The sequence below is a fragment of the Notolepis coatsorum genome (genome assembly GCF_963971535.1).
Source record: "Notolepis coatsorum genome assembly, contig: SCAFFOLD_1674, whole genome shotgun sequence".
NCBI classification, from domain to species: Eukaryota; Metazoa; Chordata; class Actinopteri; order Aulopiformes; family Paralepididae; genus Notolepis; species Notolepis coatsorum.
The window spans coordinates 1-22,022 of record NW_028169686.1 but is presented as its reverse complement, the minus strand read 5'-3'; the positions used below and the strand labels follow the sequence as shown (position 1 = coordinate 22,022).

General features: G+C 44.0%; 1 protein-coding gene across 1 annotated transcript in view; it reads left to right on the top strand.

Annotated features, from left to right (window-relative positions):
* Window positions 1-19,725, top strand: part of LOC311248680 (misshapen-like kinase 1) — a gene marked incomplete at both ends in the record, with an annotated part of 36,486 nt that extends 16,761 nt beyond the window's left edge. Inside the window, 8 exons of the mRNA XM_084339525.1 lie at window positions 665-720; window positions 2,286-2,386; window positions 3,112-3,206; window positions 4,909-4,984; window positions 5,379-5,546; window positions 10,454-10,559; window positions 18,339-18,497; window positions 19,582-19,725. Coding sequence (XP_084195651.1) covers window positions 665-720; window positions 2,286-2,386; window positions 3,112-3,206; window positions 4,909-4,984; window positions 5,379-5,546; window positions 10,454-10,559; window positions 18,339-18,497; window positions 19,582-19,725 — 905 coding nt within the window. The remainder of the gene's footprint in view (window positions 1-664; window positions 721-2,285; window positions 2,387-3,111; window positions 3,207-4,908; window positions 4,985-5,378; window positions 5,547-10,453; window positions 10,560-18,338; window positions 18,498-19,581) is intronic.
* Window positions 19,726-22,022: the final 2,297 nt, after the last annotated feature.

The following is a 22,022-nucleotide window of genomic DNA, read 5'->3' as shown; positions in this document are numbered from 1 at the left end:
TTTACATTTACATTTAGTCATTTAGCTGACGCTTTTATCCAAAGCGACTTACAAGTTCTGTACGACAAGCCATCAGGAAGGGCACAACTCTATCAGCTGAGCAACAATGTTCATCAAAGTGTTGAGTGCTACAGTGTAGGTTAGTTTATTAGGACAAGTGCATGACAGTACGGTTAGTTAGGGTTAGATTTTTTTTTTTTTTAGTGTATATATATTTAGTGTATATATACACTCACACACATATATACTGTATATATACACACACACACACACATATATACTGTATATATACACTCACACACACACACACACACACACACATATACTGTATATATATACACACACACACACATATATACTGTATATATACACTCACACACACACACACATATACTGTATATATACACACACACACACACACATATATACTGTATATATACACTCACACACACATATATACTGTATATATACACACACACATATATACTGTATATATACACTCACACACATATATACTGTATATATACACACACACATATATACAGTATATATACACTCACACACATATATACTGTATATATACACACACACACATATATACTGTATATATACACTCACACACCACAATATAGACATTTTATAATAGTGTCTCTCTCTCTATCAGCGGTCCAGTGTCTCCATCAGATCATGGAGGAAGGTGCCATGGAGGGTCATCATCAGGTCCGTCTGTCTGTCTGTATGTCTGTATGTATGTCTGTCTGTCTGTCTGCTTACCTGTCTGTCTGCCTGTCTGTCTGCGTTACCTGTCTGCCTGTCTGTCTGTCTGTCTGTATGTCTGCTTACCTGGCTGTCTGTCTGTCTGCTTACCTGTCTGCCTGTCTGTATGTCTGCTTACCTGTCTGTCTGCCTGTCTGTCTGCTTACCTGTCTGGCTGCCTGTCTGTCTGTCTGCTTACCTGGCTGTCTGTCTGTCTGCTTACCTGTCTGTCTGCCTGTATGTCTGTCTGCTTACCTGTCTGTCTGCTTACCTGTCTGTATGTCTGTATGTCTGCTTACCTGTCTGTCTGCCTGTATGTATGTCTGTCTGCTTACCTGTCTGCCTGTCTGCTTACCTGTCTGTCTGCCTGTCTGTCTGCGTTACCTGTCTGTATGTATGTTTGCTTACCTGTATGCCTGTCTGCCTGTATGTCTGTATGTCTGTCTGTCTGCTTACCTGTCTGTCTGTATGCCTGTCTGTCTGCCTGTCTGTCTGTCTGTCTGTTTGCTTACCTGTCTGTATGCCTGTCTGTCTGCCTGTCTGCTTACCTGTCTGTCTGTGTTACCTGTCTGTCTGTATGTCTGCCTGTATGTCTGTCTGTCTGCTTACCTGTTTGTCTGCCTGTCTGTCTGCGTTACCTGTCTGTCTGTCTGTATGTTTGCTTACCTGTCTGCCTGTCTGTCTGTATGCCTGTCTGCCTGCCTGTATGTCTGTATGTCTGTCTGTCTGCTTACCTGTCTGTCTGTATGCCTGTCTGTATGTATGTCTGTCTGTCTGTCTGCTTACCTGTCTGTCTGTCTGTTTGCTTACCTGTCTGTCTGTATGCCTGTCTGTCTGCCTGTATGTCTGTCTGTCTGCTTACCTGTCTGTCTGTCTGTCTGCTTACCTGTCTGTCTGTCTGTCTGCTTACCTGTCTGTCTGCGTTACCTGTCTGTCTGTATGTCTGCCTGTATGTCTGTATGTCTGCTTACCTGTATGTCTGCCTGTCTGTATGTCTGTCTGTATGTCTGTATGTCTGTATGTCTGTCTGTCTGTCTGCTTACCTGTCTGCCTGTCTGTCTGTGTTACCTGTCTGTCTGTCTGTCTGCTTACCTGTCTGTCTGGCTGTCTGCTTACCTGGCTGTCTGTCTGTCTGTCTGTCTGTCTGCTTACCTGTCTGTCTGTATGTCTGTCTGTCTCTATGTCTGTCTGTCTGTCTGCTTACCTGTCTGTCTCTATGTCTGTCTGTCTGTGTGTCTGTCTGTGTGTCTGTCTGTCTGTCTGTCTGTCTGTCTGTGTGTCTGTCTGTGTGTCTGTCTGTCTGTCTGTCTGTCTGTCTGTCTGTCTGTCTGAACCAGCTGCTTCTAGGTGTGTGTTTCCTGTAGATGAGCGATGAAATGAGTCCAAATAAACTGGTGCATCGTGCCGAGAGGGTCTGATCACTGTGTGTGTGTGTGTGTGTGTGTGTGTGTGTGTGTGTGTGTGTGTGTGTGTGTGTGTGTGTGTGTGTGTGTGTGTGTGTGTGCGTGTTTTTTTTTTTTTTTTTGCAGGTTATTTAAAATTGGAGAGTCCTTTAATGCACCATCGACTCCAGCAGCATGGGAAGACTCAGGACAGCTCCCCTAGTGGACCTCCACAGACCTACAACCAGGTACTAGACAGCTCCCCCTAGTGGACCTCCACAGACCTACAACCAGGTACTAGACAGCTCCCCCTAGTGGACCTCCACAGACCTACAACCAGGTACTAGACAGCTCCCCCTAGTGGACCTCCACAGACCTACAACCAGGTACTAGACAGCTCACCCTAGTGGACCTCCACAGACCTACAACCAGGTACTAGACAGCTCCCCCTAGTGGACCTCCACAGACCTACAACCAGGTACTAGACAGCTCCCCCTAGTGGACCTCCACAGACCTACAACCAGGTACTAGACAGCTCCCCCTAGTGGACCTCCACATACCTACAACCAGGTACTAGACAGCTCCCCCTAGTGGACCTCCACAGACCTACAACCAGGTACTAGACAGCTCCCCCTAGTGGACCTCCACAGACCTACAACCAGGTACTAGACAGCTCCCCCTAGTGAAATAGTCTCAACTTTCTGCCACTCATTGTACTGTCCAAACTCCACCCACCTGGTGGTCTGAACAGGTTAAAACTAAAATTACTTACATTTGTGATACAAGCGTGACAGTGGACAGACTCAAATAATGTTCCTCCTCTCTGTGTTTGTGTGTCTCTCTCTTTCTCTGTCTGTTTCTCTCTCTTTATCTCTCCCCCCCCCCCCTCTCCGTCTCTCTCTCTCTCTCTCTCTCTCTCTCTCTCTCTCTCTCTCTCTCTCTGTCTCTCTCTCTCTCTCTGTCTCTCTCTCAGGGTGTGAAGTCAGGTCTGAGTCGTGTTGCCAAGGCGACGGAGTACTCTTCGTCCAGTGACGAGGTTGGCAGCAGTGACGATGAGGAGAGGAACAGGTCAGATCTTCATTGTCTCTTCACGTTTAGAACAGACTTTAAAGGCTCGCTATCACAGTCTCTTGTCCGGAAAGGAACAGGAAGAAGGAATATGCTTCAGGTCCTGGCCTTTATTGCAATAAACCCTAACAACTTTTTACATTTTCTTCCAACAAAATCATCTAAAAACAAAATCACGATCACGTTAATATATAATATAATAAATAATAATAATAATAATAATAATAATAATAATAATAATAATAATAATAATAATAATAATAATAATAATAATAATAATAATAATAATAATAATAATAATAGATTTAATAGAATAAAAAAGGTTTAAAACAAGAAAACATTTCAAATGAATAAAATAAAATAAACAAAACATAGGATCAGATAAAAAAAACAGGCCCTATTGGAAGGCAGAGCAAAACAAATGGGATCACAACAGATCTGTCTCAATCTTACACAAATAGTTGTAAAATGGCTGTTCTAAAACTAAATAAAGTAGACATTTATAGTCAGTCAGAAAGGAAAACGTGAACAAAAATATGTACTGATAATAAATAATTTTGGGTCGCCGATTAAATTGAGTCTTTGCGCTAGACCCACCCAGTTGTCCTGCCACCCCCCCCCCCCCCCCCCCCAAGGGCAGCCGATAGCAGATAGGGGCTGCAGCGTGGGACCGCGCCCCGGGGACAAATCCAAGTGCTCCTGTCCGTCTTCGTCAGGGAACGCAACAGTATGAGCACGGGGGGGAGAACATGCAAACTCCACACAGAAAGGCCCGGGAGAGATACCCCCCACCTGGGTACCTGGCAACGCGGCAACCTGGTCGCCTGATTGCTTTTACCAACGCGTTCGTGTTTCAGCGTCCCTGATTGGCCAGGTCATGTGACATGTACGCCCAATCGTGGGACCGCAAGTTTCTACACTGGTTAAGCTTAGGCGCTCTTTCGAAGTTGGTTAAGGTTAGAGTTTGTCTTAGAGCAGGGCGATAGAACACCAGCCCTGATTCCAAACTCTAACCTTAACCAACTGCGAAAGAGTCGCCTAAGCTTAACCAGTGATAAACTAGGCGTTAGGTAGTTTGCAGGCTGTTTGACCGGGAAATAGGTGCAGAACTTGGCGCACATGTCACATGACCTGGCCAATCAGAGCGCACAGCGGGAACCCGGAAACACGAACGCGTTGGTAAAAGCATAGACGCAACCTGGTCCCCAAGCGGGAATCGAACCCTGGACCTTCTAGCTGTGAGGCGACAGTGTTAACCACTACACCAGGGGTTAAGGTGGAACAGTAGCTGTTGGTGGAGGGTTAGGGGTTAATGTTTATGTTTATGTTTATTAGGATCCCCATTAGTCATCATCAACGTGATGACTATTCTTCCTGGGGTCCTCACAGATATACACATACAAATATGAAACATTCAGTGTAAATCAAGCATATATCACATACATAATCAATAGAAAATAAAACAAAAGGTCATAGGTGAATCCATTTCACCATACCTTTAAAAAAAAACACAAAGTAAGTAAGTTTGGATAACATGGCTGCAGCTACACTCATGCATGACATATATTGATTTCCTTCCGGATTATGGCTCCTTTAAGTTTATTTTTGAAGGTTACGGTGGAACAGTCTGTGTTTGTGGTCTCTTGTGTTTATGCCATGACTCACCTGGTCTCTGAATCTGTGTCTCTGTCTCTGTTCTCAGGTCTGCTCTGAGAGGAAGGTTCTTCAGGGGGATTCCTGATGGAATAGTTCTACAACCTCATCATAACCTGAACCAGGTGACACACACACACACACACACACACACACACACACACACACACCTCCTCATTTCTCCATCCTCTTCCTTCCTCTCCCCTCTCCTCCTCTCCTCCTCTCCTCCTCTCCTCTCCTCTCTTCCAAGCTGCTGTGTTTCCATGTTGAGCCACTAGAGGGCGCTGGCTCCATATCTATAAACTTCATGATTTTGTAGAGTTTGGAATAGCTCCTTTATAACATAATTGATAACTTCATCTAATGTCTCATCCAATCATCGATATTCCACTTAAAGCCTGAGGCCTTGTGTGGAGAACATCTCTCTAAATGTGTGTGTGTGTGTGCGTGTGTGTGTGTGTGTGTGTGTGTGTGTGTGTGTGTGTGTGTGTGTGTGTGTGTGTGTGCGTGTGTGTGTAGTCCAGACCAGGTGCAGACCAGACCTACCTCCTCCCAGACCTGCTCCAGAAGACCTCCTTATCCTCCCCCAGCCCTACCCACAATGCACTGGGACAGCTGCACAGGGCACGGGAACTCAGTTACCCACAATCCCCCACGGTGCGGGCCCCAGGCCACCCTGAGCAACACGTGAGTTTCATTTCATTCTAACCCGTAGAGGAGGAGGAGGACGTGCTCTGGATGCTTAGTGTGAATAAGCTGCTTTTAGAAACTCCAATCGGTGAGCGGCCGGGTAGCGCAGCGGACTAAGCGTCGAGTCTACCACCACAGAGCCAGTGGGATCGAATCCAGCTGCGGTGCCTCCGGCTTGGGCCGACCGTCCATACTGACACAATTGGCCGTGTTAGATGGTGGGAAAGCCGGCGAGGGTGGGTCCTGGTCGCGTGAATACTTTCCCCAAGGTGGTTGTCCTTCCGCGTTCGGTTTGCGCGGCCTGATTGGCCACTGACGCTTCTCTCAGCGTCCAATCGTGTTGCGCCTAGCTTTCAGTTCCACAGCCCAAGTCCTTCAGTTCCACAGCCCATTTCCTCGTATTGTTTTCATCTCTCTATATTAACGTAGCCCATTTCCTCGTATTGTTTTCATCTCTCTATATTAACCTAGCCCATTTCCTCGTATTATTTTCATCTCTCTATATTAACGTAGCCCATTTCCTCGTATTGTTTTCATCTCTCTATATTAACGTAGCCCATTTCCTCGTATTGTTTTCATCTCTCTATATTAACGTAACGCACTATTCATATCAATCGGCATCACATCAATATAAATTGTATATTGTGCACGGCGGTAGTGAGTTAGGCGATAGTTAGTTTTAGTATATTGTGCACGGCGGTAGCGAGTTAGGCGATAGTTAGTTTTAGTATATTGTGCACGGCGGTACAAGGACGCGAGAAGGGGGGGTGCGGCAGGGGCTGCAGCACCCCCTGCTGGATGGGAGTGTAACTGCAACTGCAAGGTTGTTTTGGATTTTATTCCAAATTTGTAACCGAGGCTACTCATGTCACAGAGCGGAACGGCACTGCAGATTTACCCTACTCTTGGAATTCATTCAGATCGTCATAGGGGCGCTGTCTCGATAATGCAGTGTTATTATCAGCGTGTAGCCGACGAATGAACCGGTTGGGATTCGAATAGACGCGGCCTGGAAGCGTCAACGCGAAACTGGAAATCCGTTGGTAAAAAAAAATAGACACAGCGGCTGCGCCCCTGGCTGCCTGGGATAGTTAACTTTTGGGACGCTGAATTCGCAGTAAAGGAATATTATATGAACAAGCCAGCAGAACTATCCGAGCCCCCGGGAGGGTGATCGAAGACCTTTTGCATGCCGGCGAAGCAGAGGGAGGGCGCAACAGCCAGGTGGGGTAAGCTGGGCTGTGATGTGTGCATCAGAACGCTCAGAGCGCGGAGTTGGGCAGCGGTTTTGATTGAAAAGTTTGATTGAAAAGTTTATTAACAGATTGCAGAATGGGTACAGTACAGTACAGCTCAATACACACAATTGTTAAGGGGATGCAGACCAGAGAAAGACTTTCATCTTGTTTACATCAGGGTCCCCCATTTTCAATTCATCATAGTAATTAGTATCCTCTAGTGAACGAAAGTGTTGGTTATGACGTGACAGACAGTGGAGCTGTTTGCAGATAGCGAGCATTTTGACGTGTTGCGTGGTGGCGATGTCTCGCTGACAATAAAACTACAAGTATAATTATATATATTTTATATAAAAAAAAATTATATAAAAAAAAAAAAAATATCAAAAACGATCGATATCTCAGCACCCCCACTCCCTGCGGACTTCTCGCGTCCCTGCGGCGGTAGCGAGTTAGGCGATAGTAGGGCTAACGCGATTGGGGCGCTGAGAGAAGCGTCAGTGGCCGATCAGGCCGCGCAAACCGAACACGGAAGGACAACCACCTTGGGGAAAGTATTCACGCATCCTGGTCGTTGTAAAACAGCGACTCCTACAGTTCGGTCGGGGCGCCTGCACAGCGAGGGAAGGATCTGGAGGGAGGTAGTGTGACCTTCCACACGTTACACTCTCCCAGTGAGAGTCCACGCTGCCGGGTGAAAAGAAGCGGTGGGCTGGCTACACATGTGTCGGAGGAAGCATGTGATAGTCTCCGCCCTCCCGGACCGACGGTAGGGGGTAGAGTGCGCAACGACCAGGAAGGGGGATTGGGAATTGGCATAACGACTAACATTGGGATGGGAGAAAAATCGGAAAAAGAAGGAGGAAAAAAGATAATAAAAAGAAGTCCAATTGGTATGATTTGTTGATTGATTGATTATTTTATTTCCGTGTACATGTACACAAAGTGCCCAACCCTCGTGGGTTTATAAGACTGTGGCAGTGTTCCATTATTACATTACACATTACATTACATTATCTAAACACGGATTACATAGATACAGATTACAGCTCGGTCACAAAGTATTCTGTCTTCTCTCCCACGCTTGGCAAATACAATGTTCCCTTCCTGAGGCACAACGCAAGTTGTTCATATTCATCCAGTATAAAGGGAAATTCCACCCTAAAGCAGAATTTACACTGTGCCATTCCAATGATCTTGGACAGTTGGACGCGTTCTGTTTTTGTGTGGTGTGTGGGTTGGAGTTGAGTACCACTAGAATTCCACTTTTAAGAGTTACTGTTTGACTTTTAAATTAAAACAAAAATGACTAATATAATCCTTAACTGTGTTTAATATATAACCCATACCTATGTTTATTATAACCCTTACCTATGTGTATTGTAACCCATAACTGTGTTTAATTTAACTCTTCATTTAATATAACCCTTAAATTTGTTTAATAGAACCCTTAACTATGTGTATTATAACCCATACCTGTGTTTAATATAACTCTTAATTTAATATAACCCATAACTGTGTTTAATAGAACCCTTAACTGTGGCATTATATGGTCTCATTTACCGGGTTCATTATTTTGGCCCAAGTCATTAATGTTTTACCAAATATATTGCAGTGTTCTGAAGTTACCACTAGAGGGAGGTGTTGTTATGGTTTGGCAGTACTCTCTCCATTAGAGGACACGTGTCCACATTACTACTGGTGGCAGTCTCACCTTGATATAGTGAGTCCAGGTTGAACTCGTAGAGACATAGATATATATAGAACAGATACATAGAGTGAGAACTCCCTGTCTACACAATACATCCAAACATAGAAATACAGTACATAGAGTGAGAACTCCCTGTCTACACAATACATCCAAACATAGAAATACAGTACATAGAGTGAGAACTCCCTGTCTACGCAATACAGCCAAACATAGAAATACAGTACATAGAGTGAGAACTTCCTGTCTATACAATACAACCAAACATAGAAATACAGTACATAGAGTGAGAACTTCCTGTCTACACAATACAGCCAAACATAGAAATACAGTTAATAGAGTGAGAACTCCCTGTCTACACAATACAGCCAAACATAGACATACAGTACATAGAGTGAGAACTCCCTGTCTACGCAATACAGAAACACATAGAAATACAGTACATAGAGTGAGAACTCCCTGTCTACGCAATACAGCCAAACATAGAAATACAGTACATAGAGTGAGAACTTCCTGTCTACACAATACAGCCAAACATAGAAATACAGTACATAGATTGAGAACCTCCATTCTACACAATACAGCCAAACATAGAAATACAGTACATAGAGTGAGAACTCCCTGTCTACGCAATACAGCCAAACATAGAACATAGAAATACAGTACATAGATTGAGAACCTCCATTCTACACAATACAGCCAAACATAGAAATACAGTACATAGAGTGAGAACTCCCTGTCTACGCAATACAGCCAAACATAGAACATAGAAATACAGTACATAGATTGAGAACCTCCATTCTACACAATACAGCCAAACATAGAAATGCAGTACATAAGGCGGTTAGGTGGCCGAGCGGAGATTGCGTTCGTCACCAGCCCCGGAGCTGTGAGCTGGATTCGCCTGTTCGAATCCAGCTCACAGCTCCGGGGTTGTCACCAGCTTGGCTGGCCGTCTGCACTAATACAATTGGCTGTATTAGAGGGTGGGAGAAGCTGGCGGGGTGGGTCCGGGTCGTTGTAAACAGCGACTCCTACAGTTCGGTCGGGGCGCCTGCTAAGCGCGGATAGGACTTGAGGGGGATAGTGTGGTCCTCCCACACGCTACGCCCTCTCGATGAGAATCCGCGCTGCCAGGTGAAAAGAAGCAGTGATTGGCTGGACGTGTGTCGGAGGAAGCACGTGGTAGCCTCCACTCTCCCAGATGATCTGACTGTGGGGGGTAAGTGCGCAGCGACCAGGAAGGGACTGGGAATTGGCATACGACTAACATTGGGATGGGAGAAAATCGGAGGAAAATGGAGGGGGAAAAAGACCAAAAAAAAAAAAAAAAAATGCAGTACATAGAGTGAGAACTTCCTGTCTACACAATACAGCCATAGTGTTCCCACTGCTACAAAAGGCAAATTCAGAAAACTCCACCTGTTTTCTACCCAGAATGCACTGCTTCTTCCTCATTAGAGAGTCCGTGGTGGTTGGAACACTGATCTTTGCTGCATTACTGCCACTTAGCGGAAAGAGTGATCAGTAACCTCATTACAGAATAAATCAGAGCCTCTAGGGGGCGGTATACACGTGATAACAGTCAATCATTCATTAATTTACATTTACATTTAGTCATTTAGCTGACACTTTTATCCAAAGCGACTTACAAGTTCTGTACGACAAGTCGTCAGGAAGGGCACAACTCTATCAGCTGAGTAACAATGTTCATCAAAGTGTTGAGTGCTACATTGTAGGTTAGTTTATTAGGACAAGTGCATGACAGTAAGGTTAGTTAGGGTTAGATTTGGTTTTTAGATAATGGTTGAAGAAGTGCGTCTTCAGTCATTAAACCTTTATTTAAACTTGAGGGACACCCTCATTTACAGTGACGTTATTAAAATAAAAGCCGACTAAAAGCGATTACAAAATGAGTTGTTGATGTGTTGTTTACTGTGATCTGATTGGTCCGTCAGGCTGTAAGCAGTCCTCCTGGTAAAAGCACCCCCTCCTCCTCCTTCTCCTCCTTCTCCTCCTTCATCGACCCCCGACTCCTCCAGATGTCTCCTCCTCACAGCCCTAGTACGTATACAATATATATATATATATATATACATATGACTACAGATGGATTACAAACACACTATTGATTGTGGTGAACTGTTGACTACTCTCACTATCTCTGTCTCTCATTCTCTCTCTAGCTGTGTCTGTCTGTCTCTCTATCTCTTTCTGTCTCTCTATCTCTTTCTGTCTCTCTCTCTTTCTGTCTCTCTCTCTCTTTCTGTCTCTCTCTCTTTCTGTCTCTCTCTCTCTTTCTGTCTCTCTCTCTCTTTCTGTCTCTCTCGTTCTGTCTCTCTCTCTCTTTCTGTCTCTCTCTCTCTTTCTGTCTCTCTCTCTTTCTGTCTCTCTCTCTCTTTCTGTCTCTATCTCTGTCTGTCTCTCTCTCCCTCCTTCTGTCTCTCATTCTCTCTGTCTCTCTCTCTCCTTCTGTCTCTGTCTCTCATTCTCTCTCTCTATCCTTCTCTCTCTCTCTCTCTCCTTCTGTCTCTGTCTCTCTCCCTCTCCTTCTGTCTCTCTGTCTCAATCTCCTTCTGTCACTCTCCCTATCCTTCTGTCTCTCTCTCTCTCCTTCTGTCTCTGTCTCTCTCTCCCTCTCCTTCTGTCTCTCTCTCCCTCTCCTTCTGTCTCTGTCTCTCTCTCCCTCTCCTTCTCTCTCTCTCCCTCCTTCTGTCTCTCTCTCTCTCTCCTTCTGTCTCTGTCTCTCTCTCCCTCTCCTTCTGTCTCTCTCTCTCTCTCTCCTTCTGTCTCTCTCTCTCTCCCTCTCCTTCTGTCTCTGTCTCTCTCTCCCTCTCCTTCTCTCTCTCTCCCTCTCCTTCTGTCTCTCTCTCTCCCTCTCCTTCTGTCTCTCTCTCTCTCCTTCTGTCTCTGTCTCTCTCCCTCTCCTTCTGTCTCTCTCTCTCCTTCTGTCTCTCTCTCTCCCTCTCCTTCTGTCTCTCTCCCTCTCCTTCTGTCTCTCTCTCTCTCTCTCTCTCTCTCTCTCTCTCTCTCTCTCTCTCTCTCTCTCTCTCTCTCTCTCTCTCTCTCTCTCTCTCTCTCTTCTCTCTCTCTCTCTCTCTCTCTCTCTCCTTCTGTCTCTCTCTCTCCCTCTCCTTCTGTCTCTCTCTCTCTCTCCCTCTCCTTCTGTCTCTCTCTCTCTCTCCTTCTGTCTCTCTCTCTCTCTCTCTCCCTCTCCTTCTGTCTCTCTCTCTCCCTCTCCTTCTGTCTCTCTCTCTCTCCTTCTGTCTCTGTCTCTGTCTCTGTCTCTCACACACCCACACACAGTCAGTCTCCTAGGGGTGAAACCTGTGGGCGCTAGAGAGTGGAGACATGATGGTGGACTGACCAACCACCTGACCACTGACCAACCACCTGACCTGTACTGACCAACCACCTGACCACTGACCAACCACCTGACCTGTACTGACCAACCACCTGACCACTGACCAACCACCTGACCTGTACTGACCAACCACCTGACCTGTACTGACCAACCACCTGACCACTGACCAACCACCTGACCTGTACTGACCAACCACCTGACCACTGACCAACCACCTGACCACTGACCAACCACCTGACCACTGACCAACCACCTGACCACTGACCAACCACCTGACCTGTACTGACCAACCACCTGACCTGTACTGACCAACCACCTGACCTGTACTGACCAACCACCTGACCTGTACTGACCAACCACCTGACCTGTACTGACCAACCACCTGACCTGTACTGACCAACCACCTGACCTGTACTGACCAACCACCTGACCTGTACTGACCAACCACCTGACCACTGACCAACCACCTGACCTGTACTGACCAACCACCTGACCACTGACCAACCACCTGACCTGTACTGACCAACCACCTGACCACTGACCAACCACCTGACCTGTACTGACCAACCACCTGACCTGTAGAGCCGCTGGTTGCAGCTAAATCTATTTTCCAATTGAAAATAAGCTGCCGCAGCTAGCGGTCAGTTGTTCTTACTTGATTAATTGAAAATGGAGGACCCTGATGTAAACAAGACAAACGTCTCTCTCAGGTCTGCATCCCCTTAGCAGTTGTTAGTATTGAGCCGTACTGTATTATTGTACCCATTCTGCAATCTGTTAATAAAGTTTTCAATCAATCAATCAATCAATCACTTGCAGGTGACTGGTGACCCCTTCTTGGGGAAATGTAGAAATAAAAATGTGAAGAAGAAAAAGAGGATAAAACGTCCTCATTTCACCCTAGAATAAATACATGAGTATCATTATTGGCAGCAGTCGATAGTTACTGTAGGAAGAACAGTAGGCCCTGATTCTCATTTGCACAACGTTAAATTAAAGGTATTTTGAATCGGGGGGGGGGGGGGGGGGACTAGTGGAACATCACTTCTGCGGTCTATTGGTGAACGAACCCATCCGTCCCGATTCCTGACCCTCCTGTTTGTTTTGTCCAGGGGTGTATTTATGTATTAACACAGTTAAACAAAAGTAAAAACAATACATAATGAGTTATAACCATATTGTGAAGGAGAAGTTAGAAGCCTAGAGGCTTATCGAGAACTTCCCCTGTTTTGTAAAATCAAACATACAAAAATATACATGTTATAAAATACCAGAATACATTCAAAGATACGTGTTAGGGATGTCCCGATCACGTTTTTTTGCTCCCGATCTGATCCCGATCATGTGATTTTGAGTATCTACCGATACTGATCTTTCCCGATCCGATCAATTTTATTTAAATTTTTTTTAATTTGTTTTATTCAACAAACATGACCATGTTCACGTCTTAAACTCATACTGAGGCCTTAGTTTTTGTTTTAAATTGCATATCATCATTCATTTATTTATTGTCACACAGAGCAGAAGAATTTTGCCAAAACAAACCAATAGTATCCAGCTGCAGAACGGCAGACCAGCCACACTCTCAGACCCAAACGCATTTCCTTTGATTTAATTATACATCAAATGATTTATGTCAAGGATTGCAATGCCTCGCTTGAATGAAGTTAACTTTTCACCTGGATAACGTCAACATTCAGGGTGAATGTAATGTGAGAAATTGGGATTAAAAAAAAAAAAAAAAAAAAAATGTATTTGGGTCTGAGAGTTTGGCTGGTCTGCCATTCTGCAGCTGGATACTATTCTCCACTTGCACAACCTGAAAGTAGGCACTTCCGGCTGACTTCCGGTTGTGAATGGTACTTCCTGTCCCATCCAAATACATTGTTTTTAGCTACTTTTCTCCCGTTATTTAAACAACTTTGTCGTCACAGAGAGGCAATGAAACATTTGTATTATTATAGTATAGAATGTATTTAATAAGCAGGGTTTTTGGGCTGTATTTCATGTGTCGTATATTTCTAAATGAAACCATGAATAAATGCAAGTGAAAATGTACAAGGAAAATGATTTGAAAGACAAAATGCTGCTTGATAGAAAGGTTATTTAGAACACCATGTGAAGGTATTTCTGAGACCCTAGGGTAGAGGCGGTTGACTCCCCAGAAAACAGATGGCTGACCTTAAAGACAATAAAACTGACCCCTACCCTAAGTAAGGACTTTCAAGTTACGACATGGCAGAATGGTTAGGGGACAGAGTAAAAGGAGTGGTAAAAAGAGCCTCTCAGATAGACGAGTCAGCAGCACTCAAGTAAGGCCAAATGTTCAAAATGCATCCAGGATATAGAGAAAACTAATAAGGTTACATGTAGGCATAAACTTTTAGAAACTATTAGAATAACTTAGTCACAATAAAGAATAAGTATTGGTTAAATGTTCATCAGGAAAATAAAGTGTTCTATTAAAGGACGGGGAGATATGGTTTGTTGTCTGGACACTGTCTGAAAAAGTGAGTCACTGGCTAGACAATAAAGAATTATCTTAGTATTCTAAAATACAATCACAGAATGATAAAGAGTTTGTAGATGGAAATAGCTCATGTTTTATTATATATGCATCAAAAGCCAGTCTGTCTCCCCATAGACTGTGAAAACCGTTGTCACCAGAACCAACTGGTTGTGTCAGCAGAAGAAAATTGTGTAACATGTGGACACAGGACACCAACAGACAGGTTTCTGTTGGAATGTGGACCAAAATAAGAAAAGCGTATGGACGTGAACAGGCAGGCAGGATCTCCCCCCTCCCTCTCGCTCTCTGTCTCCCCCTCGCCCCCTCTCTCTCTCTCCTCTGATAAAAAGGGCGAATGGCGACTCATGAGACACACGACTCACACCAGAAGGAACCTGGAGAGGAGCGACACACACACCCGGTGACACTCAGAGGAGACGGAGAAGGATCCCTACAGAGCCAAGCCGTGACACAGAGGGACTGAGACCCGATGACAGACGAAATCGCTTCGCATCAGGAGAAGCGCTGACACACCAGAAAGGACCTGAAGACCCAGAGACATGGGGACAGACGATGACAGAGATCGAATCGCAACTGGAGCGCTGAAAACCTCCACCGACAGAGGGAGACTCGCGACTCGACTCGCCACTCAGGCTACTGAAGAGCCGATGACTCAGAGAGCCATTGAGACCAGATGACCGAGCCGAGGTTCATAGCGGACTCCGCCGATACGAAATCAAGCACTCCCGGCCTGATCGACGAGGAGACCAGGTTGTCTTGACAACCAGACCAGCGAACCACAAGAGAGGACTCGGTGTTGGCCATGGACAACCTAAGACAGCGAACAGCACCGAGAAACGACAACAGCCAAATGAAAGAGACGATGTACTGTTTTAATTCCTAAAGCTGTTTTATTAATAAACACCGCCGCCCGTTGATTTTGACCATATCGTCAGTCTCCTCTTACTTGAAACCGAACATCTGAAAATACCTAAAACCATGCAGAGGAAAGGGTGAAATAGAACACTATACGATCAATGAACTTAGAACAGAGATACATAAATGAAGAAAAGACACTTCACATGTAAAAACGTTTACTGTTAGTTTACTTGCTCACGCTAATTAAGGCTAATGCTGGCTAACAGAAGCTAGCGCAAGAAACGACGCCGCAAAGTATTGTTTATAGTGCATTTCTTGCCACCTTATAGCATTTGTACATTTGTATGACAGTCTATAATGCACCTGTGAGGTTTTTCCGGACGTTTTGGTAATGATTTTCACTATAAAATCATATTTCTAAATGACAGGAAGTTGATGAAAACTGGCCGGAATAGCTTTGAGCTAACGATCTTTGCCGATGCATTCCGTTCTAAACGTAACGTTAGTTGTTCAAAACATTACCTGTCTATATAATTTGTTCCTCAACATTAGCTTCTAACTGTAGCAGGCTGCAGCTTGCTGGCTAACGTTAGCTTCTAACTGTAGCAGGCTGCAGCTTGCTGGCTAACGTTAGCTTCTAACTGTAGCAGGCTGCAGCTTGCTGGCTAACGTTAGCTTCTAACTGTAGCAGGCTGCAGCTTGCTGGCTAACGTTAGCTTCTAACTGTAGCAGGCTGCAGCTTGCTGGCTAACGTTAGCTTCTAGTTTACAAAACATTACCTGTCTATATAACGTTGAGGAACAAATTATATAGACAGGTAATGTTTTGAACAACTAACGTTACGTTTAGAACGGAATGCATCTGCAAAGATCGTTAGCTCAAAGCTATTCCGGCCAGTTTATCAACTTCCTGTCATTTAGAAATATGATTTTATAGTGAAAATCATTACCAAAACGTCCGGAAAAACCACACGGGAGCATTATGGACTGTCATACAAATGTACAAATGCTATAAGGTGGCAAGAAATGCACTATAAACAATACTTTGCGGCGTCGTTTCTTGCGCTAGCTTCTGTTAGCCAGCCATTAGCCTTATTAGCGTGAGCAAGTAAACTAACAGTAAACGTTTTTACATGAAATACAGCCCAAAAACCCTGCTGACAAACGTTTGCTTATTAAATACATTCTATACTATAATAATACAAACGTTTCATTGCCTCTCTGTGACGACAAAGTTGTTTAAATAACGGGAGAAAAGTAGCTAAAAACAATGTATTTGGATGGGACAGGAAGTACCATTCGCAACCGGAAGTGCCTACTTTCAGGTTGTGCAAGTGGAGAATTGGTTTGTTTTGGCAAAATTCTTCTGCTCTGTGTGACAATAAATAAATGAATGATGATATGCAATTTAAAACCAAAACTAAGGCCTCAGTATGAGTTTAAGGTTGCTTTCACATATAGTTTTGGTGGACTCGGTGCGGTTCTGGTGGTGAAGTTGCAACATTGTTGCATTCTTCATTTGGTTCGTCTGCATTCACACAGCAATTTGTCAAGCGCACCAAAACTTTCTGAACAATGTCACGCGGTCGAAAAGGGCGCTCGTCTATTGGACACAATGGAGAGTGGAAATCCCTCCCCTTCAGGAAGTGAAATGCGGAAATACACAAACTGCGTAGCCGTGAGCAGGCGTGAGCAGGCGTGATAGTAGCAGAGGCGTGGCAATTTGATAGAGAGTGGAAATGTGTGTGTGGCTGCGCGCGTGTGTGTGTCTGTGTCTGTGTGTGGACTGCGAGCCATGTCTGACTCCAGATCAGCGGATCACCCAAGTCTGTCCACGAGACATGTTTACACAGTGTGCTTGTAATGCGCGCCAAGCGGCGCCATGGTATTAATAATAAGCCGTGTTTTTTTCTTATTCCTTCTACCCAAGATGCACAGTTAGATATATAGATAGATAGATATATAGATAGATAGATAGATAGATAGATAGATAGATAGATAGATAGATAGATAGATAGATAGATAGATAGATAGATAGATAGATAGATAGATAGATAGATAGATAGATAGATAGATAGATAGATAGATAGATAGATAGATGCAGTGTGCTGCGCACTGCTGTATTATTAATAATAATAATAATAAGCTGCGGTGTTCCTTCTACCCAAGATGCAGTTTATCAGGTGACTGACTACGTTTGGTCCGATGACGGCGAACCGAGACCTATGTTTTTTGGAGGACCGAGTTTGCGTGTTTGGTCCGCGGACCGAGTTCGACTGCGCATTCACACAAACCCCGAAAAACCGGACTATCGACTTCTGGTCCGATAGTCCGGACCAAACAGCCCCTGTGTGAAAGCGACCTAAGACGTGAACATGTTTGTTGAATAAAAAAATAAATAAAAAATAATTGCAGATATATATTTTTTTTTTATCCCGATCTTCGGAAAATCACGTGATCGGATCGGGACATCCCTAATACGTGTTAATACAAACATACATACATACACACAGTACATACATGCATAATTATACTGTATACTGCGTACATAATAATATATAACCACCCACCCACCTGCCTACAAACCTACCCACCCACATAACCAAATGCATACCTACATGTATGACCTATTTATCTATCTACTACTTTTGGATATGAGCATTTTTCTTTGTAGTTTGCTTTAAAAATAAGCAGAGATGGAGATGTCCTCAGTAGTATAGGATCAGCTGCATTGCAAAGACTGGACCCTCTATACCTCACTGAGAACTGCCTAAGTGAAGTATCACAATACGGTATATGCAGGTCCCTGGACTGACGTGTAGCATATGAATGAACATCTGAATTAAAAGAAAAAAAAAACTATTAAAACCATTTGGTAGATTGTGATCATAAATGCATTTGTACACAAATATATATACACATCTGTAAAGAATTAACCTCAGACACAGTCAGAATGTTTAGATGGTTCAAATCGATCTGAGAGGGTTTTTTGAAGTAAAATAATTTTTTGAAGATGAGATGAATGAGTGCTAGCCCATATTATGTTACAATAAGATATGTAAGGAAAGTGTTGTCCCACCCCCTCTCTCCAGCAGGGGTCATGAAGGCCGATCCGATCAGAGGGCCGACCCACAGGAAAGGTTCGGTGGTCAACGTGAACCCCACCAACATCCGACCGCAGAGCGACACGCCGGAGATCCGCAAGTACAAGAAGAAGTTCAACACCGAGATCCTCTGTGCCGGCCTCTGGGGTTTGTAGTTCTTCTGATGGCTTTTCTGTAGTCACACCTGCACTGACACTAGACACGGACTCTGGGGTTTGTAGTTCTGATGGCATTTCAAACTACACACGGCCTCTGGGGTTTGTAGTTCTGATGGCATTTCTGTAGTCACACCTGCACTGACACTAGACACTGCCTCTGGGGTTTGTAGTTCTTCTGATGGCTTTTCTGTAGTCACACCTGCACTGACACTAGACACGCACTCTGGGGTTTGTAGTTCTGATGGCTTTTCTGTAGTCACACCTGCACTGAAACTAGACACAGCCTCTGGGGTTTGTAGTTCCGATAGCTTTTCTGTAGTCACACCTGCACTGAAACTAGACACAGCCTCTGGGGTTTGTAGTTCCGATAGCTTTTATGTAGTCACACCTGCACTGAAACTACAGACGGACTCTGGGGTTTGTAGTTCTGATGGCTTTTCTGTAGTTATTGAACATTGTACTTTACTGAACATTGTTACTTAGCAGTTGTGCCCTTCCTGATGACTTGTCGTACAGAACTTGTAAGTCGCTTTGGATAAAAGCGTCAGCAAAATGACTAAATGTAAATGTAAGTTATTACTGTTTTGTGTAATTGATCTATAAGTACACACTGAAAATCTTCACAATCAGTGAATTGGATCAATTCCATTCCCCAAATAAACCAATGAAGTTCACATTATTATAAAATGAAAGTGTTAAAGCTATCGCATGCACTTATCACCGACATCTAAGAAGGGAGATCCCCCCTTGAATGGCCCTTCTAAGGTTTCTCTCCTCCACATTGCCTGTGGTGCATTTTCTGTCTCCATCTCTCTGTCTGTGTGTCTGTCTGTCTGTCTCTGTGTCTGTCTCTCTGTCTGTCTCTTTGTCTCTCTGTCTGTCTCTGTCTGTCTCTCTGTCTGTCTCTGTCTGTCTCTCTGTCTGTCTGTGTGTCTGTCTCTCTGTCTGTCTGTCTGACTCTCTGTGTGTCTCTCTCTGTCTGTCTCTTTGTCTCTCTGTCTGTCTCTGTGTGTCTCTATCTCTCTATCTCTATCTCTCTACATCTGTCTCTCTCTCTCTCTCTCTCTCTCTAGGAGTGAATCTCTTGGTAGGAACAGAGTCAGGCCTGTGGCTGTTGGATCGTAGTGGTCAGGGGAAGGTCTACTCTCTGATCAGCCGACGGAGGTTCCAGCAGATGGACGTTCTGGAGGGTCTCAATGTTCTCATCACCATATCTGGTGGGTACACACACACACACACACACACACACACACACACACATTAACACACACACACACAGGCACCAATGTAATGTTGTTTAGTGTTAGAATTACATTTAGGATATACCCGGGCATAGCTGTCAACCCTACCGGTTTTTCCGGTATTCTCCTGTTTTTTTAACCCTCTTCACGCGCTGTTCACGGCTCACGGATTGGTACGTATTTTGTACTTATTATTATTATTTTTTACAAAATGGCTGCAATTCTCCTCCGTGACGACAGGTGGCAGCAGTGTAGATTAGACCGTTATCACAGGAAGTCAGACCGTTGCGACCCGAAGAAGACAGCGACGCGACCGGATAAAGCTCAGAGCTCAGGGGAGAGAGTAGACTGATGCACCGAGGGTGTCAAATCAACTTAGCCAGTGTCTCTTGATTGCCCACTCTGTGGCTTTTGTCTCTGGAACAAAAGGTTTGCAAATCTTCTGTGGATAAAACAATACAAATGCAGGAATGTGTTGGTTGGTGAACACTAACAGCCGTTTGCTCTGCGCCTCCACTGTCCCCTCCTGCCATTCCTCCACGGATAGCATGCCTTCACTGACGCCCAATTTCCTGAATGCGATTTATACATATAAATAAATTGATCCGTTTTAAAAGTTGTCGTGAATTGTCATGGTATGACAAATACAGTTACTGGTAACTCGCAGGCATTGCAGAGATATTGAGGAAAAACACAAAATCGCATTGGCTTTTTTTCTATCTCATTTTTCTCTGTAGAATGAATGAATGAATGAATGAATGAATGAAAACTTTATTTAACAGATTGCAGAATGGGTACAATACAGTACGGCTCAATACAGACATACAGACATACTACACAGACATAATAGACACACACACTGTTCCAAAAATGATATTCCCATTTCCCACTGCTAAATTAATGACCATAGGTATTTTTTATAGCTTTTTCAGGAACATGGCATGTCTTTTTTTATCATGCATATCCTGTTACCTATATTTTTTTGCATTTTGCACAATCAATGCGGGCGTGACCACCTGCATTTCACTGTATGTGACAAATAAACCTCTTGATTCTTCTTGAGTTGTCGTATTAATATGTAGCCTACAGTGATGAAGGTATAAAGACACTGGTAATACATTGATTGATTGCTAACTTTAACAGATGGGTACAATACAGTATTGTGCAATACACAATTGTTAAGGGGATGCAGACCAGAGAAGGACTTCTTCCCCCATTTTCAATTCATCATAACATTTATGTATGAATTGTAAGATTTCAATAAATATGAACATGTTAATGCTACTACTACATAAACTGAATTTATACTGAATTTGTCTTACACTTAATGCAGGGATGTTCACAGCATTTCACTTTCAACCAGGTATCTGATTAATTTAATGTAGCAACTAGTTCACCCAGTCCTTGTTGGACTGATAACTTTAAGTGGTTGCCCAGTGGAGATTTAGGATTCACTGACTGTAGACTGTAAGAAAAAAAGCTGCAAGAAAACTAAATGTCTGGCATCTATGGTTTCCAAATACTGTCAAATTACAGTAAAATCAAATGCATTTACAGATTACAACCTTTATTTAATGGTTAATATTTTGATAAAAGGTAATTTACTGTATTTTTATAGCATTTACACTCTACACAGTAGGAAAACAAAATAATACCGGTTTTGACCAGCAGCGACGAGGCAGCTCCATTGGGAGGGGGCAGGGCCGGGTGGGAGGGGGCGGGCTGAGGGGGCGGGGCCAGGAGAAGGGGCGTGGCTAAAACCTGCACGTTTTTTCAAATCGAAATGTTGACAGCTATGTACCCGGGTAGAACAGATGCATGCAACAGATGTAAACAAAAACAATGGCGTTCACCACTCTCCTCGCTAGGAGGCTCATTCTCTTTAAATGGATACACCCATCTCCACCTACTCACAATAGATGCATCCACGAGATTCTACACTGCATTAGACTTGAACGAATCGGATTCTCTCTAAAGGGCTCCCTAAAAGCATTCCATGCGACCTGGCAACCATTTTTGCAACACATCGATACCCTAACTATCAATGAAGAAACTGAGAAACAATAGAGCTGTACACCTCTAACTAAACTTTCCTATCTTTTATGACTATTTTATTCCTATTGTTCTACTGTGTATTTTCTTCTTCTTTTTTTTTCATGAGATCCCGGGGAGGGGGGGGGGGGGGGGGGGGGCTGGGTAACTGGGTAACTGAGGGAGGGAGGAACAGGGGACATAACTGCAGAAGATTGAAATGTCCAAACATTAACAGGGAG